The following is a 27,349-nucleotide window of genomic DNA, read 5'->3' as shown; positions in this document are numbered from 1 at the left end:
CATCCTTTTAGAGACCTTGAACATCTTTGTCAAAAAGGTAAATGCAGGAAGAGGCAAAATTAACCTTTGGTTTTGTGGTTTTAAGAAAAACAGATGTTGTGGTCAAAGGTTAGCTTGGAAGAGGCAAAAATCAACCTTTTATTTTGTGGTTTTAGAAAACCTAGAATGTATTTGTGAAGGTTAAGCCTGGAAGAGTCAAAGTTAACCCTTTTGTGTTGGATCTTAGAAACTTATAAAACGCCTTTGCCAATGGTTAAACTTAAGCAAAGTTACTTTTTGTTTTGTGGTTTTAGAAAACCTAGAATGTATTTGTGAGGTTAAGCCTGGAAGAAGCAAAGTTAACCTTTTGTGTTATGATTTTTAGAAACTTTCAAGGAACACAAGGTCCTCTGTGACATAATGGATAGGCGTATGAGAACTAGCTCCATATCTTCTACCTTATTGAAGTTAAACATTCATAATATGAGCAGCAGTTGCAACTTCATTTAGTGTTAAGTTAATTTGTCACTCCAGAATAGGATTGATGTGTTACAGTAGAAGTACAATTCACTTTTTGCCTGATCACTACCTTAAGTATACAGAATTGTGTTTGAAAACAGTAAAGCCCTTAATCCGCTACTAGTAGTGGGTAGTCTTTCCCTGAACCGAAAAAGAGCAATTCTTTAGGCTCTTTTGTTTAAGTCCTGGGGTTTTAATATTTTGGGGAGCGTGAAGGTACAAATTTTGTATAGGAGCGTACCTTTATATTGTAAAGGTATTCATTTTAAGCGACTGTCGTTTGATAGGGCTTTTGGACCCAGGCACGGGTCCCTCATACCGATTGCGTTTCATGCTGGCTGAATCGAAGTGGTTTTCTCCGCAAGGCTACTCTTTGCTGCATACGTATGAGAGCCTTGCTCCCTGAATGGAATCCAACTTCTGGTGGTAGTAAAATCCACCAAGGATTCCAGATCAGGTGAGAATGTTTTGGGTTCCGTATAAGAAACCTTTAGCTCGAATGGCTGAGCGGAATTTTGTCTATCTGCACTACCCACCATCCTCTTCTTAATGTGGGAATCGGCTAATTTAACAGTAGGTAAGATTCATCTCAAATAATATAAATTTTCATAATAAAATTTATTATTTGGATACTTACCTACTGTTAAATTAGCTATATCTCCCCACCGATTAGGCGAGTTGGCATTCAAACAAAAAATTCGAATGGCTGCCCGGATGACTGTCAAGTTTACCTGTTCTCTACCAGGTGGGTTTTGAATGTTTTAGCTCGTCAGAATTCTCCTTCACAGCCCACTAAGTTGTGGGGAGGCTGGGTGGGTCTACTTTAACAGTAGGTAAGTATCCAAATAATAAATTTTATTATGAAAATTTATATTTATTTATGAAAGGTTATTTTGATGTTTTTATAAGGTTGTATGAGGTAACTGACATTGTTTTAAGATTTCTAATTAAAAAAAAAAATACCATTACAAGGTTTTATTTCCAAGCATATATATAATGTAGTTTTAATTCAGACCATAATTACATACTATTTCAAAAATTTGTCTTATGTATATCTGTACTCTACAAAGTCAGACATGTAATGTTAAATGTATTTTTAAGGTTATATCATTGACTAGTTACTAGCATGTGTAGGCTAGCTTACTATCCAGGATTGAGGAATGTTTATTTTGCAAAAGTCTCTGAAAACGAAATCTCTTTACAATCTGTTACATATTTGGTTAAAGTTAACGAGTTTTGAATAATTTCAGAATTTCAGTTGCCAACAAAAATGTCAGCAACACGCATAGCTAGACACTTAGGAGGTGTTCGTAGGATACTACACATAAATAAGCATGCAGGTGGTAAACCTGTAGTATGCATCCTGATGAAGCCATCTACAAGCCAGGTGCGACACTTTTACCGAGGAGGGTTTGGACGAGATAGTCCATTTACACAGATGGAAGAGTTTATGAAAGATATGGAAAAGAAATTCAAGAGAGACATGGACAGTTTGTTCAGAGATGTAAGTAGTCATCATATGTATTTGCTTTTATATTAAAAGTCATTATCCAAACAGTAGATGGTTGTTCTCTATGCTACCAGCTAGATAATATACATTCGTTACTTTACAGAACTATATTTTGCTTATGTTCCAGTGAATGTGCACATTTGGTCTAATAATGGATTTGCTGTCTTTGGGATATACAACTTGTCACTATGAGGGGCCCCTTCGCCCTTATTTTGTCATATCTTTCTTCATTAAAGACAATTAATTCATAGTCAGTGGAGTGAAGGTAATTAAATAAATAGTACAGCAAATGAATAAAGATGAAATAGCAGACACGCAAAAGTTTACATAGACTATGAAAGCAATCAGTGTAAGTAAATAGGTAAGGTAATAGTGCTGTAATGTGGTTTTACAACTTCTCACGAGTATCAGAATCGGTAAAATTGCCAAGAAGGGCATGTCAGCTTTGCCATATTGCAAAGTGGATAAGGAACCTGTGGTACCAGATGTGATGTCTGGGACCTGGACAGAATTTGCATGCCAGTGTTCTGCAGAACAACAGCGCGCATTATCTGTATGGGCAACCAAAAAAGTGATTGCAGAAGTTGGCTGGACAAGATATCTTCTAACAGTGGTCTCCATTACTTTGACAATTGTGTGGGGAACAAACTCTGTACAATAGAAATTTTATTGTAATATTGACGAGAGACGAGTTTGACGAAAATGTATGCTTCAGTTAAATTAAGAGTAATTTCAGCAAGAGTTCTTCTCGAGAGTTTTTCTTCATTTTACACCTTTGGCAGAGGACTGACTAGGCATATGAGAAATAAAAATGACTCCTCCCTCTTGTAATGAATATCAAAGCTTACATTGTTTTGTCATTTCATTTTCTCTAAAGAATTTTTGCAAGTACATGCACTTTTTATTGCAAAGGGTGTGTGGTACCTTTTGAGTGCCAGATTTTTTTTTATTAGTTACCTTTTTATGTTTAAATGTTTACATGCCATTCAGTTATGCTCCAGAACAGAGCACTGAAATTTTTATTTCATAAATTATAGAAGTAATTCTTTATAAATAAGAGCAATTTTGTTTTAGCACATATTGAATAAACATGTCAATATGGAAAGTTGTACAACTATAAGCACATTGAATACAGTACATAATATAATTTCTATCTAATTTACATTTTTACATTTATCATCACAATTTCAAGACACTCATTTCAGTATTGATTTTTATGTGCAGGTATAAGGTGTTACAGTTTTACTTATTTATTTATTTTTTTACAAATATTTCTCTCTCCCTTTTTCTTTTACATTACCAATTAGGCCTCGACTGTATTATAACTAACCAGTAGTTGATTATTCTTGGAGCAGAAGACTGGATAGTCACTGCCTCCTTCCTCAGTAGCCATTAATTTTTTTTTTTTTCTTTTTGTGTGTGTGTAGTCTATACATCAATCATATTGAAGACCTGACCTGCTGATTGGCTGTAACTTCGAAAGGCGAAATGAAAAGCGTTTAGTTTTATTGAGAGAGAGAAAGCACATTTCTAACAAGGGATAATTTTCATGTCTGATAAATTTGAAAATATAGTAGTACGTATAGTTTTTGTTTTTGTTCAGGCAAATAAACTTTCCTTAGAAACTATTTTTGCAATTCTTCGATTTCAAGAAATTTAAATGAAAATTGAGTTATTTATAACATATAAGAAAATAATACAACTGATAGTGGTTTTACCTTTGAAGAAAATAGAAAATAACACAACTGATAGTGGTTTTACCTTTGAAGAAAATACTAATACTAATGGTCGTTTTATTTTTTTAAATTTATTTTCAGTTGCCTCGTGTTATCGAGTCTGGGATGCCCAGGTTGACAGAAGTCAAACCTAGGCCAAGGTTTGGTGAAGTACAAGACATATCCACACCTGAAACCTACAAACTAGCTTTCAATTTCCCCAATGCAGATGCTGAAAATGTGAAGGTGTCTTTAAAAGGTGAGTTAAGTTCGACATAATTAAAGTAAGTTCATGGGAAAAGACCATTCTTTCACTTTATCATTTGCAGATTGGGTGTTTTGTTTCATTGTGGCAATATACTTAACAATTAAAAGATTCTTAACAAAACATTAAAAACTATACAGAAACCAGGTCATGTTGGTTAAATTAGGAAAGGAATTCGAAAGGCATAAATTCTCACGGCAGACATGAAATGCAAATCTACCAAACTCAAGGTTTTTTTTTTTGTTATGGTTACATTGGATTGAGTACTTGAATTTTTAATTTCTCAAGAAAAAAATTGCACAGAAATATATTCTTTCATATTATGTACTGACCGAGTAGTATACAGTATCTTGCACTATGCCAAGGATTGCATCAGATACAGAACTTTGATTCATATCAGACAAGATGAAATTTAAAACATATGGACGGTTTAGAATTAGTACATAGTATGACATAGTGTAACTTAAAAGACATTATTTCCCTACAGGCCGCACTTTGACAGTTACTGGTTCTCTGGAAGAAGTGACAGAGACATCAAGGTCATCTCGGCAAGTTTCTTTGCAATACGATATTCCTGAGGGTGTTAACTTGGATGCCCTGGAGTCTTGCATGTCTCATGATGGTGTCCTCACTGTTGAAGCACCACAGGTACTTCCAGAACCTCCAAATGCTCCCAAAACCATCAACATTGAAAGAGAATAGTTTGTTTCAATTTGTAACAATATTGTAGTTAACATGTTCTCTTTACTACAGAAGGATTCTAAGGCTTTTTTTTTTATACTTTATATTCATTTGTACAATTTCAACAGGACTGCTTTTCAGTGCTTTACATTGGACAAATTTCAAAAAGTCAGATTACACTATCTTTGAACATATTCCATCTTTTCAAGTAGCCTTATCAGCAGTGATACAAAGATATTTTGTTAGTGTTTCCATGCATCCTTCTCACTCACAAGTTTTTCTCTAAAGGCAGCTACTAGTAAGAATTAACAGTATGTATGGTCATTACATCTGTTCCTCAAATTTGAGTTCTTTCCAGTCATTACAATTGCTGTACCCTACTCCTTTACTTTTAACCATGATATATTTTGAACTCTTACTTATAGGGAGGTAAACTTTAAAGCTTAAAATGTTCATCAAAATGAGCAGGGTTGGGTAATCATCATTTGTTTCCATTGATTGAACATACCCAACAGATGTCAAAGCTCTGTGGAGGGTAAATATTGAATTAACGTTACCAAACTTCTTAGTACCATTTTTTTTGTCAGATGATCATTGGTAGTTTTATACCAATAGAAATAGCACTGAACAGAATGCAGTAGCTAACATAGGCAGATACATATTCAGTACTGTAGAAATGCATACTTTTTACAGATAAACTGTCAATAAATTATTATTGCCAAAAAATATTTGACAACTTTCTTCAGGCATTTATTATGAATACTTTTGGTGCCTTGGAGTGACTTTAAACACCCTGTTTAGAATATTCATTGGGATTGAAAAGCTTAAATCTTCACATAATAGAATGTGTACTTCAGGAGATTGGTTTCAGTTGAGTTTAGTTAAGTTATTCTGAGAACTGATTCAACCTAGACAAATATCTGCACAAAGTGATTTGATAAAAGTAAAATACTTGACAGTATCAGGTTTTGTAAAAAATCTGCTGTTAGTGGAGTTCCTTTTTACTGGAATGAATAGTTTTTGAAGTATTTTTCTAAGTATTATTTTATAAGACAAAGTTACATCTTTCCAATATGAAAGTAAATGCTAACAGTCCTGGCCCACTTGTATCTAAAAGGTTTTATTGTATAAATCCTAATGGTATTATACTTTATTTTACGCTGATTATCGGTTCCACGTTTGCTTTGAAAGGAAGTAGCATACAATAATTGTGTAAGAGATTATTTTACTTGTTTCTGATATGAACAGAATAGATATATTCCCAAGGCTAAGAAAATTGATCCTCCATAACTTTTTGTACAAGAATACATTAACATTCTTTCACTTTATTATAAAACAAGCTGTTGACCTTTGACTTGTGATTAATCCATAAAATTAAGTTACAAGTTATCTAGGCTACAGCATTTCAGTTCCAGATAAAAAGGAAATGCTGTGTTGCATTCTGTGAGACAAAGCATTGCAAGTCTGTAGTTGTAAATTTTAACAACATTATGACCAGATTTCAGAGTTACAAGACTATGAGTTAATTTAAGCAGTCAGTAAATGTTATTGACGTTTACTGTTCAATTGTTGACTAATACTGATAGGCAGATAGTGATATTTACAAGTACATTACTCATCTCCAGTTGAAGAGGCATATCTAATAAAAGACCACAAGGTGAGGTTACAAAAGAATATACAAGATTTAGTATTGTGAGATAAAGTAGTTGTGTACTTTAACTTTGTAAATAAATGTTATCCTGTGTCCTGTGAACTGTTTTCATTATCGGCATTGTTATTGATGATTGCCACCCATGTGTTCTACTTAAGAGGATGTCTCCGCAGATTTCAAAAACTGCTCTACTGTTGCCTCTCCTACAACCATTACATCTATTTGGGAGATTGAATAGGCTGGGTTATTATGTGAAATATGAAAAATATGTAAAAGTTTTTTAAATACAAACCTTTGTATGCTTAGGCCTTAATCAAAGATGCAAGAGTTGGGTCTACAATTCACTGTCGTTATTGAGGATTTCACCATAATGAATTACATTATCAGCCACAGAGATAGATTAAATGTAGATCACTGGTACACAAAAGAAGTTGGACAGTTGCTCAGGAAAACATCAGTGGCAAGTCACTTTGTCCACTATGACTAGGGGAAAACAAAGCATTAATGTACATATGGCAATGGGATGATGGTTCCTCTAGTAAAAGACTGTAATTAGGGAATTCTAATCAAACAGATAAGTGTAAGTGAACCGGATGTACTTGTTAGATCCCAACAGCTGAAAATGACCGCACAAACAGGATAGTATGACTTAATTACAGAACACCAATGTCAAGACTGAATACAGGAAGCTGTACCAGAGGAAGCTTCATCAAATACTAATGAATAGACATAATTCAATCAACAATAATCACTGCTCTTGTCAAGTTACAATATATAATTGTAAAGAAATAACATGGTAAAACTTGTGGCTCCTACATGAATTATTAAATGGTGAAACAATTGGAAATATATGAACAAAGCCATATAAACATGACTAAAAATTTCAGCAAAAATCAATTCCAAAACAAAATAAATGCCTTTAGTATATATTCATCAATACATTTGCATTTGTTCAGCAAAAATCTTTTATAAGAAACAAACCTCTCAAATGAGACTTTCCTCTCTGCAATGTACAAGATCAAATTAAAAAAAAAAGGCGGCAAAAATCTATTCCTACTATAAATGAGATAACTTCATATAAAAGCCATGAAAAATAAACAAACCAGTAACATGTAATAAACTCAACTATGAGCGGGGTGGATTTAAATAAGACCCACTCTTGATAGCACCCAAAAATGATTACACTATCTTAAAAACTGAAATCACAGAATATTTTCAAAAATATGTAAATCATACATACAAAGCTCCATGAAAATTTGTTCATACAAACCTCATTAAATGGGTTTGCTAGAAAATAGAATTATTCTTGAAAGAAGAAGAAGCAATAGTGATTTCTACTACTAAGGGGAAGCAAGTTTATGTATCAGTTGCTAACTGACATTTGCTTGGTATCTTTCAGGAAGAACTGATGAAGCATCTTGGATCTTAGAACCATGAAGCAGCTAATTACAATAGGCAAGTAATGAAAAAAAAAAATGTTTTATATGACTGCCGTATTTCAAGCAACAACAAATGATGAAGTGTTGACAAAAATCCACAAGTGATATTTTGTCTGAATTCCAAGTCTCAATCTGTGGGATTATAACTAGTCTGAAAAAGTTCCAACAGACTCAATCTATGTGATTATATTAAAATCTTAAAAAGTTAACAAGGTAATCTATCATAGTCATTTCAGGAGACTACAGATTACTTCCCTACCTGCAAAATGAGTTATAAATCTTAGTTCAAAGGGTTTGTTATCTGTTTGATATTCCCAAGATTGGCAAATTCAATGGATTTATAATTCACATGAACATATTGTACATAAGGTGTTCCACATTCAAAGATGCACCACAAGTCAGGTCATGAGAGTTTAACAAAGATGTATGAAAGGATATTATATGAATTTGGCCATAAAAATTCAGCTATATAATCTTGAAATGTAACACTGATCAGATATTTCTGTCTATAAACTTCTACCATCAACAGCAACAACACATCGTTGTATCCGAGATGTAACTCTTGTGACTTTAACCTGCACCAACAGAACTTTCCGATAATAAAATAAACGGCACTGGACACAATTTTGGACTTAAACCTTACACTCCTTTGAATCAAGGAATGACTGTATCATTATTTAAGTGAAGATAATAGTTGCGTTCACTTTTCGCAAGCAGTGCTGTTTGAACAAAAACCTGAAAATGTAAAAACCTAATTTATTAACATTTTGTCTTGATACCTCTTAAAAATAAGGATAGAACACCCCACACAGCATTGCTTAAACAAAACTAGTATTACTGTATAACTAGCATAAAAACGTTTCTTGTTTTGGATACTCAAAATCAACACCCATTCCTAAAAATAAGAATACGTGGGTATTTTTTTTTACTCAAATATTTAAGAAAGCTGCATTATGAATGTCTAAGCTTTTAACATTCTGAAAATAAATATAAAAGATTCATACAGAAAGTAAAGATCTAGAGAAAAAAAAGGTTCAATTTTTAATAACATGAATTAAGTACACAAAACATGAGCATGAATGATTACGAACATATATGTGAATGCAATCAGATTCAGCAATGGACTTTACAAACCTTGTGTCATATTGGTTATTCATTGAAGAAATAAAAATAAAAAGTATGATAATGAAAAATTAACTTGGTCCACATGACAAAGATGATGAATTTACAATTAATGATGACCTCACAGGTTCACATTGCAATTTTTTGTAATGACACAACACCTGGTGGATCTGCTGTGACTTAAGTACACTAGAATTGAGTATATAAACTAATGGGTTCATGTCCCACCAGCCAAGGGTAAAAATTACAAATTCATTACATTACCATCAAGAGGTTTTGTAAATGTGTGTTTTCCTTTTATCACACTAATTATGGCAGACAAAAATATAAAATTTATAAAATATATAACACTTAACAGTCAATAAAATGTAAGATTCAAAGCTTAATGAGTTAGGACATTCTCCATGCGATTAAACTCCCTCAATTTCAAATATCTGGCACTGGGGTAAACTTGGCAAGGGCTGTTCCGTCCCAGTCTGTTTGAGATTAACTTTTGTGTACATAATTTTCCAAACTTTGTCAACCGGGCAGATTAAAAGACCAAACTCTTGCTCAAATATGCCTATGAAAGATCCACTTTGAAACAAAGTACCACAACAAAGAATCTTCACCATCCCATGGGCAGACTTGTGGGCCTGAGTACCACTCTCCAAATTTGGACTGAAAAGAAGTCTATATTGTTTGCAAACACCACTGATAAGGGTAAAATTGTTGTCTGATCCCTGTGAATGCTTCTCTTCGCTTACCTGACCAATAAGAAATACATCCACAGAACTATTGCTGAAAAAGATTTTCGCCCCAAAATTATCTCCGCACTGGTGGGCACATTCTGGCTGAAGGCGATTCAGCATCGTATAATACCACTCGCAAAAATCCTTAGAAAATTTATCAGAGCTCACTTTTTTTGTCACAGTATTAGAAGACACTATATCTGCAGCATTATCAAACCGTGTCCTGTTCACTACATTGCCCTGACTGTCTGACAGATGTATGGTTGAACTACTTTCTGACAAGCTGCGCCCAGCTGGACCCTCGCGATGTAACCTGCGCTTTGCACTGAGTCTTCCTTCCACATGGTTGGTATCACTTTGGTGACTACCAACTTCTTTAACATCTTTACTGGCACTAGATGGATCTGATGCTCTTCTTTTCACAAGGGGAGGATTTGGAATAGATTTGTTCTGGATCTGTTGGCACTGGAGAGAAAAGGAGCAACCTTATACTAATCAAATGAACACATACACTTGAAGAAAACAGAAAGATCATAGAATGGGAAACAAATAACATGAAAGTACAGGATAATTTTTGCTTCAAATACACAAGCCTGAATCAGTCTAAAAGTTGCCATTTGTGAATTTATGGGCTATAGAAGTAATGGCACCTCTTTCCCGTCTGATTCCCCCAAACCAATGGTGCGTAATATTGTTACTCACCATTAGTATATCCGTCAATCAACCAAAACCTGTAACTACTACTTATGGGTACATCCATCCATTAAGTGTTAATGGACCATAAATTTATACCAATTTGGAGATGAGATTGGGACACTACAATATGACATCACATAACTCTCTCATTTGACAAAGGGGAGGGAGGTTGTTCAAGCATAATTCCAAGCAAACCAGTATACTACTGGGTAAGTGATAACCACTAACCTGTGTAAGTCTACCCGATGCCTAAGCCTAACCTTGTAATTATTTAGCTTCTCTTATGCAAACACACACTAAAGTTGGTGTCACACTTATTGGGTTTATTTGCACAAAACAGCATGGCAAATTAACATGTAGTGGTGATAGATATTACGTTCTTCCTTGCGTGTCATTATTTTTTGAACATGAGAGCTTTGATTGTACACAAACATGAAAAATTATGCTTACTACTTGGTATAATGAGTAACACTGCCTAAAATCAATAAATCCTAAAGAATCCATGAAGCAAGAACAATATGACAGTTATATGAACAAAATCCAAACCATAAATACCACACTTTAGCAGTACTAAACAGTATTCAATACAGCACAATAAAGGAAAAACACACCAGAACAAATGTAAACAGGCTTAATGAAATGAATCTTAGGGCTATGGTTATTCCCAGGTCTAGGCTAATCTTCCATGATTCCTTCCCATTTTCTATCCTGCGATGGAATGGAATATAAAATTTAGACCAAAGGCCAAGGACTGGAATCTATTTATGTAATATCATTATTATTCAGAAGATGAAACCTATTCATATGGAAGAATCTCACAGAGGCCATTAACTTAAAATTCAAGATTCCAAAGAATATGGTGTTCGTTAGGAAGAAATAAGAGGAAGTAAACGGAAATATAAAAGGAAGACAGAAGGAAGAGATCCCATTTGTTAAAAGATAAAATAAAATAATAAATATACAAAAATGTATTAAAATACAAGGAGAACAGGTAGTACATATTAGGGTAGTAATGCATTGCATCTTCGCTTGAACTTTGAACTTCTGAAGAAGTTCCAATTGGGTGACATCCTCTGAAGGGAAGGAGGCTGTTCCAACACACTCCAATAGTATGAGGAAGTGAGGAGGACCTCTGGAACTGGGAAGTTTGACAGCAAGTTCAATAGCCTCATAATTCCACTATGAAACAACTGTTAGAAGTGTATGGAGAGTAAGATGGAACAAAGATAATAAGAACAGAGGTACAGCACTCAAGAGGAATGAAAGATGTAGCTAGGGGTAGGGGCCAATGGGACCCTGCAAAGAAATTTCAGTAATGCCTACAGTGCACTGTGTGAGGTGCACTGACAGCACTACACATTACAGGGAGTACAATATGTATACAAATGTTCATTCTGTACTGATAAGTTTTACTGACTTACATACTATACGCTGTGACTTTGCAAGCAGAAGTGCTTTACTCTTACTATACTTCATATAATTTCCATATTTTTCATGTAGTATGTTATTTTGTATTTTCATTTTTCTGCTACAACTTTATCAGATGATTTGGAGTTCTTGCCTTCTGATAAGCAACAGAAAGCCTATACTCTTGCATTCATAACAGTAATATGACTTATCTTTTAACACTCGTTGTGAGAGTCACCAGCAAAAGTCATACAGTTTAACAAGGCAAAACTACCATAATAATGAAGCTTTTAAGTCAAGAAGTCAGAGAAACTGAGGTCTGCTAAGTTGTGGGATTACTTTTCATTTCTAACTCTCAGTTAAAGTATTATGATTATGATACCGTGAACTGTCGTTAGTTTTGGCCTATGCTTTCCTCTGAATCTACAACGACTATCAATGTTACATGAAATATAAACTCTTTCAGTATTATCAACCCCAAAAAATAGCTACACGTTACATCAGGAACAGGTGCTGTGCACTGTTGTGAAATCCTGGAACTAAAAGGGTCAATATCAAATTCATGTTTTGTTGTTTACAAACAATGATAAACCATTGGCTACTGATACAAAAAAAAAAACACACTTCAGCTGTGAAAACAAACTGGACTGTTTCAAGTGCGGCTACTGCAAAAAGCATAGCGTTCTCAGTATAAATTTTGTAGTATAAGGCTGGCTGTCTCAGTGATTCAGAACTAAGAATTTTTTTATTATTACTCTATTAAGAGAAGTGGGTTTACATACATACAATGGCAACCATCATTTCACCAGCTTAGGCAACTATTCAATACTTATACAAAGGAATAAGTAAAATTATGAGGTTTGTCATTTGTATAAACACCACTATTAATGTACGCAAATTTAAAGAAATAGAAAAAATGTCATTACAACCATAAATGTTACAAATAACAAAGAAAATCCAATGGTAATACATGTTCTAATTATCCCTTGAAACTGATTAGCATATAAACAGCCAAATCTTTTTTTTCATAATATCAAAACTTATACAAAATATTTCATAAATTGAAAAATGACAATTTCAGGAAAGGAATTAGATGTTGGGGCTGCTACAGAAGTTGAGTGCATAACATCTTCAAAACTCACCCAAAATTCCTGGACAGCCACCATAAGTTGGGGTTTACTTGCAGAACGTTCTGTTGGCACACCATACTTGTGTAAATACATAAACAATGACTGGCTCTTGATACGTTTGTAAGAGAACAGACGGGCTAAATCAGACGTATGAAGTAAAGTAGCTTCAATTGCCTCTGAAAATAAAATGTTCACTCAAAATTATTTTCAAACAAAATCAAAGAATGACTGCTGTTACACACTTATGTCCTTCACACAATCATGGGCATACCATCACTGGTGATTATACATATCCGATATGCCCCTCTTATTTTCCTCTTCATTCCTTGCATTATCTCTACCACAGCTAGCTAGACATGGGGTCTAAGTTTCCAATTAAATTAATTTGCATTGCAAGAAAGGAAATTATCATCACTACCTTAAATAACAGATCTTTGCCTTGCTGATGTAAAAATAAACATGAAAATATTTTCTGCATTTCACTTTCTTAAGTAAATTTACATGCCTTTCCACGAACACAAACCACTTTTCATCTTGACTCTCCGCTGGCAATTTTTCCTGCTCTAATTTTCACCCCTTATTTACAAACAAACCATTCACGCTAACTACAAGCATATAAATTTGACACGTTAACTTAATTTTTTGGTTAAGTTTTATAATGATACAGTTCTTATGCTGCGATGTCTTGTACAAAGTGGGTTAGCTAAAAGACGGGTCACACTAACAAGACAAAAATTTTAAGTACGTAGTTATATTTAACGAGTACTACCTCATTACATACTAGGGGAGCTTTCTCAACACATCGAAAACATCACTCACTGCCCTTGCAGATATTTTTTTTTCTTTTTTGTTACTCATAAACAGAGCCAAATTCATATGAATAATACCTACATGTCCACATCTTAAGAAACAGTGGATATCTGAGTTTACCAATCAGTTCCTGTACAAAATTCAACCAGAGCAAGATCATATCATAAGCGTATATGTGCAAAATCATGTGTGTGTATGTCCCACAGATATTGAAAGATACTAGTAGCATGGATCTACTATAACTACAGTAATACGTACAGTCATAAAATTTCATTACAAGGAATAGCTTGGAAAGAGCTTTCTCAGATAAAAAAAACATGCTCGAGCCAACAATAAAACCCGAAAGACAAATACCTTGACAAATCATCAATTGACCACACAGGGGTAACAAGGTTCCAACAAGAAAAATTTCATTTTAGCACCTCATATCCTTCAAATTATAGGAAAGTTTGTATGGGTATCAATTAGGATGGTTCCTTTTGTTCCCTATGGTTGTCTACCTTTATGCCTGATATAGGTTATGAGAAAGAAAAGGAGTCCAAGTCAGGATTCAAATCAATATTCTAAGAGTATCTGATTTTTGGTGTGTATGCCACATGATAAACCCAATACAATAACAGTATCCTCAAATAAATTGACAATACCAGCAACTACAGCTATCACTATAGCCAGTCGCAAGGTAGATGAGGTAACACAATGAGCCTCTCTATCAAGCACCTACTTTGCACCAGGCAATAAACTTAACAGCAAAGTAGTATTCATATCTGAGAAAGTAGTTACAAACCAGCTAGATGGTATTACATGAGACGAGCATAGAGAAAACCTCCACTGTTTTCTTATAAAATCCCAAGAGCTCTGTAAAAAAGAAAAAAAAAAGTATAAGGGGAAGGGAAAGAGTCCAAGGCTACAATAACGGAGAGTCCAGTTCTAAACTGAATGGTTGAAACCAAAGTTCAACAAAAGGAGCAGAAATCAGTTTGATTTAGATGGTGCCGGAAGCTTCTGCACATTAAGTGTTTACAGGCCTCTGAAGTTTCCCTTCTGTTACAAGAAAGGATTTATGGGTTCACATGAATCACACATAAAAATGTTATTTTCATGATAAAATAAATTTTTGAACATACTCACCTGGTAGTTATATATATAGCTTACGTCCCTGACATCACGGCAGAATTTCAAAACTCGCGGCAATCGCCCGATTGGGTAGTCAGGTGCACCACCTGTGCGCCCTCTACCCAGGTACGTAGCACCATACCAACTCCCTTCCTCAGATCTTCCATGCCCAGGTTCGTTTTAGAGGGGAGGGTGGGTGGGTTGTTGGTGAATTTAATTATTATATAAACTACCAGGTGAGTATGTTTCAAAAATTTATTTTATCATGAAAATAACATTTTCAAACATCTAACTCACCTGGTAGTTATATATATAGCTGATTAACACCTTTGGTGGAGGGTCAGAAACAGCTATCATCGTTGGAATTGACATAAGTGTTAATAAAAACAAACTTACGGGTTCGTACCTGTTAAGGAAGCTGACTTTAATGATATCCTGTCTCATTGTGTCTGCTTTCCTTATGAGGTCCAGCGATCCACCCAGGGGGCTGAAGACCTCTTGGAGACTGTCAACCGGTCAAACCTCTATGTGACTAGACTCCCTACAATACTCTTGTTCCGGGCACTACTAAGGAACAAGTTGATCACCTGACCTAAAGATCAATGATTGTGGAAGACTGCATCCAGTCTCCACAAACAACCATAACTTTTCAATAGTTCCAAGAGAAGAAAAAGAGTATTGGATTATGGGTTTTAAGGGGTAGACCCTTTTCCCACTACTGAAAGAGCTGCTACAAACGGACCCAGTGTGTAGCAGTCTTCATACAAAGTTTGCACTTGCGTAAGATAGTGCGACGCAAAAACTGACTTGCTCCTCCAGAATGTTGCGTCCAGGATATTCTGAAGAGATCTATTTTGTTTAAAATGCTACGAGGTTGCTACAGCTCTAACCTCGTGAGTCTTAACTTTAAGTAGCTTCATATCTGCTTCAGTACATGCTGAATGCGCTTCCCTAATTAATTGCCTTATAAAAAAGGATAGCGCATTCTTCGACATTTGCAGAGAGGGTTTCTTGACCGAACACCAAAGCCCTTCTGAAGTGCCACGTATTTGTCTCGTTCTCTCCAAGTAATGCCTCAGAGACCTTACCGGACAAAGAACTCTCTCTACTTCCTCACCCGTGAGATCCGAGAGGTTTCGGAATTTCGAATGACTTGGGCCAGGGTTGAGAGGGGCGTTCGTTTTTGGCTAGGAATCCCAAACTGTAGCGAGCAAATGGCTTTGCCCTGTCTGAAACCTACAGTTTTGCTGAAGGCATGGATTTCGCTGACCCTCTTTGCTGTTGCTAGGCTAATCAGGAAGAGAGTTTTCATGGTGAGGTCTTAAGGGATGTTTCCTGTAAGGGTTCGAACCTGTCACTCATGAGAAACTTGAGGACTACATCCCAAATTCCAAGATGTTGAGGATTGTATTCTTTCCTTAGTTGTCTCGAAGGATCTAAGAAGATCTTGTAGATCCTTATTATCAGATAGATTAAGGTTTCTATGCCTGAAGACAGCTGCTAGCATGCTCCTATAACCCTTGATAGTAGAAGCAGAAAAGTTACGCTCTTCTTGAGGTATAGCAGAAAATCTGCTATCTGAGTCACAGAGGTACTGGAAGAGGAAATAGAGTTGTCCCTGCACCATCCTCTAAAGTCTCACTTCGATTGGTATACCTTAATGGTTGAAGACCTCCTTGCTCTTGCAATTGCACTCGCTGCCTCCCTCGAAAATCCTCTAGCTTGTGAGTTTTTCGATAGTCTGAAGGCAGTTAGCTGAAGAGCTTGGAGGTTTTGGTGATACCTTTCCAAGTGGGGCTGTTTGAGTAGATCTACTCTTAACGGAAGGCTTCTTGGGGTGTCCACCATCCATTCCAGTACCTCTGTGAACATTCTCTTGTCGGCCAGAAGGGTGCCACTAGAATCATCCTGGTTCCTTCGTGAGCCACAAAACTTTTGTAACACTCTGTGTACCACTTTGAATGGGGGAAAGGCGTACACGTCTAGATGTGTCCAATTCAGAAGGAACGCATCTATGTGGATTGCTTCGGGGTCTGGGACTGGAGAACAGTAAGTCTCCATCCGTCTTGTCTGCGCTGTTGCAAAGAGATCTATGCAAGGGCGCCCCCAGATTCGCCATAGACTCTTGCAAACTTCCTGATGAGAGTCCATTCTGTTGTCAAGACTTGATGTTTTCTGCTCAGGATGTCTGCTCTCACATTCTTTTCTCCCTGAATGAAGCGTGTTACCAGAATCACGTTTTTTCCTTTTGTCCAGAGGAGCAGTTCTCTTGCTGCTCTGTATAGAGAGACTGAGTGAGTCCCGCCTTGTTTGCTGATGTAGGCCAACAACGCCGTTGTGTTGTCGGAGTTGACCTGTACCACTTTGTTCCGGACTACGCTCTCTAATTCCTTGAGAGCTAGGAAAACTGCAGTCAATTCTTTCAGATTGATGTGGAACTTTACTTGCTCCTTGTTCCAGAAGCCCGAGACTTTCTAACTTCCCCAGTGTTGCTCCCCATGCCCGAGTCCGAGGCGTCGGAAAACAACACTAGGTCTGGGTTCCTCTGCTCTAGGGAGAGGCCTTCTGGAAGCTTGACGGGATCGTTCCACCACTGTAGATAGTGTTTCATGTCGTTCGAAACAGGAATACATTGACTCTAGTGTCTTCTTCTCTGTCCAATGCTGATTTAGATGAAACTGCAGAGGGCGTAGGTTCAGTCTTCCCAAGGAGACAAACTGTCTAGCGAGGAAAAGGTCCCCAGCAGACTCATCCATTCCCTCGCAGAGCACGTTCTGTTTCTTTAGGGAAGTTTCTTATTTTCTCTAAAGCTTGTTCCGTTCTCAATGTGGACGGAAAAGCCCGAAAAACCTGACTCTGAATCCTCATCCCCAAGTACAAGATTTCCTGGATGGGATCAGTTGGGATTTCTGGTGGTTTATCAGAAGGCCTAGGTCTTCTGATAATCGAATTGTTTTCTGAAGATTCTCCAGACAGTTGGCGTAGGAATGGGCTCTGAGGAGCCAATCGTCCAGATACAATGAGGCTCTGATGCGTTTCTTGTGTAGCATTGCTGCTACGTTGCTCATAAGTTTTGTGAAAATTTGAGGTGCGGTATTTAGACCGAAACAAAGAGCTCGGAATTGAAATGTTTCTGTCTTGTAAACAAATCTTAGGTACTTTCTGGAGTTTGGGTGGGATCGGGACTGAAATAAGCATCCTGGAGATCCAACGAAACCATCCAGTCGTCTCGTCTGACTGCAGCAAGAACTGATTTCGTTGTCTTCCATAGTGAATTTTGTTTTCTTCACGAAAAAATTCAGGGAACTCACGTCCAAAATCGGTCTCCATCCGCCCGAGTTCTTGGGGACCAGGAATAATCGATTGTAAAACCCGGGGAGACTCCAGGTTCTGAACTCTTTCTATTGCTTCTTCTGAATTAGCATAGAAACCTCTTGTTGTATCGCTAGAGTCTTGGACTCCTCTCTGTACTTGGCTGACAGATCGATCGGTCTTTCTGCTAAGGGGGGTTTTTTCCAGAAAGGGATCTTGTATCCTTCTTTGAGAAGCTGAATAGACCAAGGATCTGCTCCCTTTTTCTCCCATGTTTGCCAGAAATTTTTGAGTCTGGCTCCTACCACTGTCTGAAGAAGAACTTTGTCAGACTTTATTACTTCCTCCTCTGAAGCCTCTTTTCTTGGAGTTTTTTGTAATAGGTCTTGCATTCCCTCTCTGAGGGATCTACCTCGAAAGGGCCGAGAACTACGTGGTAGAGGAGTGGTTTCTTTAAGTTTCTGTCCTGCAAAACTTGACGGAACAACTCTCCTTGCTGCTTTAGTCATCAGATCTTGTGTCGCTTTTTGAGTCAGAGCTGAGGATATTCTTCTTTTTACAAACTATGCGGAAAAAGATGAGTCGAAAGGGGAGCGAAAAGCAGTTCCGCTCTCTGAGTGAGCGTTACTCCACTCGAAAGAAAAGAACAAAATTGGGCCCTTTTCTTCAAGATTCCAGCTGAGAAAAGGGCTGCTAGCTCGTTCGACCCGTCTCGAAGCGCTTTGTCAATGCATGACATAAGGTGAACGAGTTCTTCCGTTTTGGTAGACTTCAAGTTTTCAATTTTCTTTCCCAACGAACCCAGAGTCCAGTCTAGGAAGTTAAAGACTTCGAAGGCTCTAAAAAATCCCTTTGAGGAGGTGGTCCATTTCAGAGGAAGACCAAAACACTTTCGTCTTCCCCATGGCCGTCCGACGAGAAGAGTCCACAAGACTAGAGAAGTCCCCATGGGAAGAGCTGGAACTCCCAAACCTAGGACTTCTCCAGTGTCGTACCAGATGCTGGATCTGGAAGCTAATCTGGCCGGAGGAGGAAATGAGAAAGCTGTTTTTCCCTGGTCTTTCTTAGAGTCATCCATTCCTTCATTAATTTCAAGGCTCTTTTCGAAGAGCGTGATAATACCATCTTCGTAAAGTCGGATTCTTAGAAGCCTTCCCTAAAGTGAAACTCTGAAGGTGGAGAACGAGGGGCAGCTGGCACAAAACTTTCTGGAAAAAGTTCCGCAAAAACTTTCATAAGCTTTTAAGATCTGCTGAAGGTTGTAGATCTGTTTGATATTCTTCCTCGGAAACGACTTGCATCTGATCAAAAGGAGAATGGGGGATGTCTTCATTCCTTTCTTCTGATTGAGACACAACTGATGTAGCGATGTCATGTTGCGTTTGTGCATCCTGCTGTCCATTTCTTGATGCCTGGGAGTCTTGTCCCGTCCAGTACCTTGATGCCTGGTGTCCATGGCATCCTGTCTCATGACGATTTTCGTCCTGGCGTCTTGCTTCAAGACGTTTTTTCGTCCTGGCGTCTTGCTTCAAGACGTTTTTTTCGTCCTTGCGTCTTGCTTCAAGACGTTTTTCGTCCTGCGTCTTGCTTCAAGACGTTTTTTTTTCGTCCTGGTGTCTTCCTTCAAGACTTCTTTCGTCCTGGCGTCTTGCTTCAAGACGCTTATCGTCCTGCTGTCTTGCTTCAAGATGTTTTTCATCCTTGGCGTCGTTGTTTCAAGACGTTTTTTCGTCCTGTCGTCGTGCTTTAAAACGTTTTTCGTCCGCCTGGCGTTTAACAGTAAGAGTAGCAGGTTGATATGACTGCATAATTGAGAGGAGAGTTTCTGCTTAAAAATCTTGCAGTACGGAAAACTGTGGAGCTTCTTGCTGCTGGAAAAGACTAGAGAAGTTGCAAAGTCAATCTCTCTCTCTTCATTCTGTTCGTCTTGAGATGAAAGGCCTGAAGAACGCCAATCCGAAGGAGGAGCAGGAGCATGCAATGAAGGCATCCAATCGTCCGATGCTTCCTTTACTCCTACCAAAGACGACGGCCGCCTGTGCGGTATCTTACGTCTTATATTGGTAGGAGAGCAAACATCGGAGACGAAAGGGAAGCGAACAGGAGTTGTCAGCACGCACCGAAAGTCTCCCTTCGTCCGATCCTTCCTACTTCCTGCCAAAGACGACGGCCGCTTTGTGCGACATCATGCGTCTTGATTTGCAGGAGAGCAAGCATCGGAATCGAAAGAGAAACGATCCGGAGTTGCAGTTTGCACCGAGGTTTCCCCCTTTCCAATATTTCCTTGCCTCCTACCAAAGACGATGGTCGCCTGTGCGACGTCTTACGTCTTAATTTGGTAGGAGAGCAAATATCGGAACCTGAAGGGAAGCGCTCGGGGCTGCTCCAATGCTACACATCCTGGACGCTCTTGACGTATATCGTCCTGGCGTCCAGTATCAAGACGCTCGGCGTCCTGGGATTTCCTTTTAATGGTCTGGATTTAGAAGTCTGACGCCAGCCCCGTCTGGGTACTGCGTCGTCAGAACGAAGCGAAAGAAAAAACACTTTAACCTCGCCTTTCCTATAGCGAGGGTGAGGCGTCCTGGGGATCGTCTACAGGTACGCTCGAGGGGGACGACCGCTACGGGAGCTAAAACCTCTCGCCTCCCTTCGTCGGTCGACTTTCCTTCTCACAGGGGTTGGTGAGCTTGGAAGAGGTCTAGGACTAGGAGCCACGACAAGTCCGAGCGGCCGCACCCTCCACTGCACTTGCACTTAATTTCACTATTCACTTTAATATCTCTCATATTAGACCATAATTTATCCCTGTCTTGTGCCAGGGATTCTACCCGTTGACCAAGGGCTTGAATGGCCGTCATCATGTCCTGTAATGATGGACTTTTACCTGTTTCTGAAACTGGATTTGGTAATGATACAACAGGAGGAGGATCAATAGGATTATCGAGGGATAGATAACTATCTATTCCTTGACTGTCTATGGAGGAGCGAGACAAGGTCTTCTTCGCTCTCCTTATCCATCCTTCTCTAATTTACGCACATAGCGGTAATATTCAATCCATTCAGTCTCAGGCAAGCCCACACATTCATCACATCTATCACCTATCTCACAAACTTTTCCTCTGCATTTACTACAAATAGAATGAGGATCTAAAGAGGATTTAGCAAGTCTAGTCTTGCAACCTTTCACACACATTCTCAAACTTGAAGCAGAATCAGACATGATGAGAAATCAAAAAGAGAGATCAAAAAACAAGCAAAGGTCAAACCAACAATATCGAAACGAAATCAAAATCCAATCAAGCGAAAGCCAAAGCCAAAGTGTACTTCACCAAATAATACTGCAAAAGACACGGGCTATAACGAGCGAAGTTCAACGATGTCACCGTAGCGGCGGCAGGGAAGATCTGAGGAATAGTTGGTATGGTGCTTACGTACCTGGTAGAGGGCGCACAGGTGGTGCACCTGACTACCCAATCGGCGATTGCCGCGAGTTTTGAAATTCTGCCGTGACGTCAGGGACGTAAGCTATATATATAACTACCAGGTGAGTTAGATGTTTGAAATTGAGTTTTTCACGCGTCTTTCATGTTTTTCTATGCTCTCTGAACCATTCTCTTTTAAAACACTGCATAATGTACTAAGCTACAAAGGCTAACACCTACTTAGATGGCAGGATGATTGAAAACTCAAACAAGAGTGATGAAACTGGATTAAACTCCCACCCCCCCACCCCCAATATAAAAATAAAAGTCTGAGGGTTCTAGCAATTATGTGATTATAAAAAAAAGGTTAAAGAATTAAGTGAACCCAGTAGAGGTCTAACTCAAGCAAGAAGTACAGCAAATCTAAATGCTGAAATCATTTGAAAATACTAACTGATTCAAAGGTGATGAGCTAATCTGCATTTTCTTATCTTTGATAGTTAGCAATACATAACTTTGGATGAACTATAATTCTGTTATCAGCAGATAACACCAAAACACTATAAAATATTCAGGTCCCATATGATATAGCACTAGAATTCTTTTCATACATCACTGCTAAACTTACCCTCTGTTGTAGTTGGTACAATTCGATTGTTTGTGGCCACACGGGCTAAAGTTAATACTGCCTCTTGCCCTAAGAAGTTCAAGAAATCCCGCAGATAAGGCTCAAATGGTGAACGAAGCAAAGACATCATGAGTAGTCCCTGAAAAACTGGTATTATTAACCATACAGAGTATACAGAAATCCCAAAATGAAACAAATTACTGATGGTTGTAAATTTAATACCAATATAATGTTTAGAGATTAGCTGAGTTTGGGTTAACTAGTCCAAGAAGAGTTCCCGAACTTCCAACATTAGCTTTGGAACTTTTTCACCATTTCAGTTCTTCCCAAAGTCATGCAAAATGCAGTAACATATCTCAAACGTTTATTTTCTTACTCTTCTATATTTTCAACTTATATTTTTTTCATTTGGACCTTGGTTCTACAAAGTACATCGTCATCACACTACGAAAGAAAAAAAAAAACTTAAAAAATACAGTACTTCAAAGTAGAATGTACTCATGAAATGAGACATACTTCACTCTTGTGTACAAGTCTAAATTCATACTATGTAATACGTATCTAATAAAAGAGGCTGTCTTTCATGTAAGTAATATAACTGAAAGTAATAATAGCAGAGAGCAGTCATCCCATGCATGACAGGTGTACCAGCAAATGCTGTGAACAGTGCTAATACTGTCAATCCTACCACTGGCTACGGTTAGCAGACAGCTTTCTACACTCATCTATCAGCTATGGCTAAACAAAACAGCTCCAGTAGTGGGAAAAGACAGTGTTAAAGCTACTGCACCTCTGTCATGGTGATAGGTAATTCTGCCATGTTAAGGTCATTAAACAATATCTACCAATTTATGCGTGATGGAGCACGACTATAATAAAGGCATGGGCTAGCTTTGATACACATTTGTGTGGGACATTTGTGTGGGAAATACATTGAAAAAAGACACATCAAACTTTCAAAACACAAATTAGATGTGACAGTCATCTGAATGAAAGGTACGAATATCACATTTGAGACTTTTCCTGCAGTCTTATCAGTTCCCGAGCAGCCAGTGCGATTATTGTAAAGATGGTATTCATATAGTCTGGCAACAATATTAAAACAAGGAATTAATCTCACATCAAGTAAACATACTGGGGAAAAGGATATTAGAATATTTAGCTACAAACCATGGGTCCTGGCAGTAGAAAATGCCAATTCAAGATACATAAATTAATGCCAATTCAAGATACATAAATTAATAACTTAATATACTTACTGTAACTTTTTCCAAATTAATCAGACAACAGACAACAGGGAACTGGTTTATTCCAGTTAGCTAATAGCAGTCAGGGCAAACTACAACTGAGTTTAGAGATAATGAATTATTTCATTTTGTGAAGGAATAGTCCCTATAAACAACAGTGAGCTACTCAACAAATAGCTGTAAAATATGCTGAATGAAGGTCTCATAACAAATTTTATCACCAAAATCAAAACTAGGACTTGCTTCCCATACTCAAAGTAGGATTTTGTTAGAATATTAATACAATACATATATTATTACCACCATAATAAAACTGAATAAAACTGAATCATGTAAAGAAAACAGCTCTGGCCAGTGCACTGTATTTGTATTTTGTTTTAATAAATGTGGACGGGGATGTTTGATATTCAAAAAGTGCCAACTTTTTTTAGGGAAATTCTCCACTTTCATTTGCATACGTCTACTTCAGCCACCTTTTGTACCCCCTTTTTCCTTGGAAAGTCTTATGTAAAACTGGAGCATGATACAATAACCTTTGATTACCTAGATAAATGTCCTGCAGTTCTGGAGCAATGGTAAACTACTTCCTAAACTATACGCATATTAGAAGACTTCAATGGTGAGGTATTCTAGACAGCAGAATGAATGTAAAATATATTTTGGGAAGCCTGTATTAAATCCATTCGGGGGTAATGCTACAGTTACCTTTTGAAAAATAAATTCATCAAGCTTAGGGGGATAGAAACAGGGACAAGTGGCATGGATAATATTTATACAAATTGTAAATCCTGACACAACTTTCAATAATCAAAAAGCAGTAATGAATTCATGAGGACTTCAAGGGGAGAGAATTCCAGGTTCTGGGAAAAGGAAGAACTGAGCATGGGGTTGTCAACTAGGTTGATGCACTATTGGTTAAGCTGGAACATTCCCTCGAAACACCAGTGCCATGGAGACCCATGGTGTGAAAACCCCAAACTTGGGGCAATGATCTGTCCTAGCCTAGGTTAGGTTAGAATGTAAGATAAATACTTATTGTAATGACATTTGTCTATTACTGTTTTTGACCCTCTTTGATGATAGCATGCCTAAACATATCTTTCTTTTTTCCTTACATAAATACCCTGATTTAAATCATGGCCCCCCCATAACTGATAAATTATCAAAGCATGGAGAAAATACTAAAATGAGAGAGGAACGGCAATTTAGGGGTATGCTTATCTATGGGTGTTTCCTTTCATACAACAGCATTTCCTGGCCTAACCTAAAATAAACTCCCTTAAATATAACACAGCTGGGGGCTCCAAATCCAGTCACCCACCAACCCTTACATACTACCTAGCAGACAACAAACCCCTGGGCTATATATAGTGAGCCTGAGTAGAAAAAAAAAGGAGATTTTCCATAACAATGATGATGAAATTCACATAAATAAAAAGGACAAACAATCGTAAAACATAGGTACCTTATATTAACAGTCTAGGCAATAAATGTAGTGTGTATGGGTGGGGAAAAAAATTGTGACTAGCAATCATAAGACATATCGACTGGTGGCTCGAAATAAAGTTTCAAGTTTGGCTAAGAAAAAAGTCCCAGGAAAAAAAAAAAAAAAGGCACATAAATTTATTGAAAAAATTCACAATAGTATTTCTTGGGGGTCTTTATCTTTATGGCGTTTAGTACAGTCTTTTGCTTATGTTTTCACGGTCATTCCCCATCGGGCTTGTACTAAACAAGTCGCAAAGGTGGATAAAACCCTTGGGGTCACTATCAAAGAGAGTTTACGCAACTTCTTTTCCTGCGACTTTTTCGTCTGGATTCGTATCTGCCTTATATTATCAACTAGGCAATAAATTAATCAATCGCATGTCCCTGATGCTAATACTCGCTCACATCTTGGCTACGATAGTAATTACTAAGCACTGGCTAGAGTAGCCTTACGAGAAAGAGAAATCCCGGTTTACCCTGAGTAAGCGAAAATGGTCTACGTAGACTGAGGAAACATAAAATAGCCTTAAAATAAATATGTATTCATAGATTGAGGAGATGTCAAACACCCTTAAGCCTGTCAGTAGGTAAAAGTCCTGACCCCTGACCTAGGCCTAATATCTTAGGCTACGCCCATTTTAGGAAAGCTAATAGTAGCCTAGGCTACCATTAACTAAACCTGTCCATAGGGTTTAAATTCGTGTAATTTATTATTTATTCATAAATATTACACTTTAGGATAAGATGATTAGCCTGCCACAGTAGGCCTACGGCAGGTTACTCATCTTTTTAATGATACGACGCAACAGGCTGACCGGAAGTATGCGACAAGCAAATGCACGAAAGGAAATATATAAGATCAAGCACATGTCATCAATATATAATCATAAAAAACAATTGTAAGCAGTTCTTACCTCGTCAAGCAAAAAAAGAAACAAAAAAACCGTCGAAAGTCCCGTCGGTCATAGGCCTATCGGCCTAAAGTTGCGTGCATGCTTTTGCCATTGCTTCCTCCTCAATCGTCTTGTGTTATGGCGACATTAAAAACCGTCTTAATTCCCGACGGAAGTCGATATTTTCCGGTTATTTAGACGGTCAAAGTAAGCGACGGCTTGTTGGTTCCTTAAACTTATATTTTATTATTATTATTATTCATTCATGCAGGTTGTTGGTGTGACCTGTGCAACGTTAGGCCTATATTTTTGCGCTTTTAGTTCAGTTCCCCCGAAACAGGCGAGTTCTTCTCGGCCTTAGAAGAAAGATTATTAGTTTCACTTTTCCAAATAACATATAAAAACACTGAATTGACAACTCTGCAGTTCGTCCGACACGAGACGCAAATGACTTAAAGGAAAAGAGAAAACGCCGACAGACATAATCGCCTTCCCAAAATGGACTTTAGTTTCATACTTCAAATACTTATAACTGGAACTTTAATTAATCGTTTAGGACGGGTAAACTCATCACGTCATGGAAATTAACCTTATATAATCTTTAAATATAATATAATATAATAAATCTCAGTAAAACCTCTCAAATCATTTGTGAATGTTTAAGTGTTGACAGGTTATTTCAAATGGTTTGTCCTGTAGGATCATAATTAAGATTTCCCGAGTTACTTTACTACTCTAATTGTATCTGTTTAATTCTTGTTAAGCTTTAAGACATTAAGTGCAGCTTAATGTGTGTGTGCATGCGTTTGTGCATGTGAGTATGTGCGTGCGTGCGTGTGTGCATTCGCGACCTCAGTGAACCCTCGTAGTCGTAACACCCAGAGACGTCGGAAGCAATAAATTAAATGAATAAATAGATTAATTATACAAATACATCAATAATGTGTCCTGATCAATATTTAGAACCTCAAGGACACTTTAATGGGTCACAAGGTGTGGTTTTAATTCTGGAAAACTAACGTACATATTGTTGATGAATAAATATTAAACAAATAAAAACTTTATCATCAGAATACTTAGGTTTGCTTCGTAATTGATTTATAAGAAAATAGGCGAAAAAATGCCCCAAATCCTCTTGGAATGGTCCAGGAACCAAATTTTTTATACTATTTGCCAGCGTTTTTATGAAAGCTGGGTGCAAGTAAAGGGAAGAAGAAGGGGTGCCGATACAAAGGCAACACCTCCGTACTGGCCTGACCTGAATCTTCTACTACTACAACTACTACTACTACTACTACTCTGAGTTGAGGCTGTAGTCATGAAATGTTTACGTATTTGCTGTTGTTTTTTTTTTTTTTTTTTTTTTTTTTTTTTTTTGCTATCGATTGATGAGGTTGTATTATTGCAAAAATATTAGAGGGTAGGACGAGAGGAAGACCAAAAAGTGGAATTAATAAGATTCCTGCAGGCTTACTGTAAAAGAAGGGGTTTCAAAATCCGCGGAGAGAGAGAGAGAGAGAGAGAGAGAGAGAGAGAGAGAGAGAGAGAGAGAGAGCTTTCCTTGACACTTAAGAGCATCACATCTCGA

General features: G+C 37.5%; 2 protein-coding genes across 4 annotated transcripts in view; one reads left to right on the top strand and one right to left on the bottom strand.

The window, feature by feature from the left end:
- Positions 1 to 6,416, top strand: part of LOC135201063 (heat shock protein 30D-like) — a 108,505-nt gene extending 102,089 nt beyond the window's left edge. Inside the window, exons 3-5 of the mRNA XM_064229969.1 lie at positions 1,749 to 2,002; positions 3,826 to 3,982; positions 4,476 to 6,416. Of these exons, the coding sequence (XP_064086039.1) occupies positions 1,749 to 2,002; positions 3,826 to 3,982; positions 4,476 to 4,690 (626 nt within the window). The 3' untranslated portion in view covers positions 4,691 to 6,416. The remainder of the gene's footprint in view (positions 1 to 1,748; positions 2,003 to 3,825; positions 3,983 to 4,475) is intronic.
- On the bottom strand, positions 5,643 to 26,257 carry LOC135200899 (uncharacterized protein C3orf38-like). Of its 3 annotated transcripts, XM_064229691.1 has the most exons (4): positions 25,783 to 26,252; positions 22,134 to 22,272; positions 12,858 to 13,021; positions 5,643 to 10,077 (listed from the first exon to the last, which is right to left on the bottom strand). In XM_064229691.1, exons 2-4 carry the CDS (start codon positions 22,261 to 22,263, stop codon positions 9,292 to 9,294), a joined length of 1,080 nt encoding a protein of 359 aa, XP_064085761.1. In that variant the 5' UTR covers positions 22,264 to 22,272; positions 25,783 to 26,252; the 3' UTR covers positions 5,643 to 9,291. The 3 variants fall into 3 exon arrangements, with proteins under 3 accessions (XP_064085761.1, XP_064085836.1, XP_064085913.1); XM_064229766.1 differs by lacking the exon at positions 22,134 to 22,272 and having other exon boundaries at positions 25,783 to 26,257; XM_064229843.1 differs by lacking the exons at positions 22,134 to 22,272; positions 25,783 to 26,252 and adding an exon at positions 14,440 to 14,479.
- Positions 26,258 to 27,349: the final 1,092 nt, after the last annotated feature.

The sequence above is a fragment of the Macrobrachium nipponense genome, chromosome 11, assembly GCF_015104395.2.
Source record: "Macrobrachium nipponense isolate FS-2020 chromosome 11, ASM1510439v2, whole genome shotgun sequence".
Lineage (NCBI taxonomy): Eukaryota > Metazoa > Arthropoda > Malacostraca > Decapoda > Palaemonidae > Macrobrachium > Macrobrachium nipponense.
The sequence above is the reverse complement of the archived record's forward strand: the minus strand, read 5'-3'. Positions and strand labels throughout refer to the sequence as shown.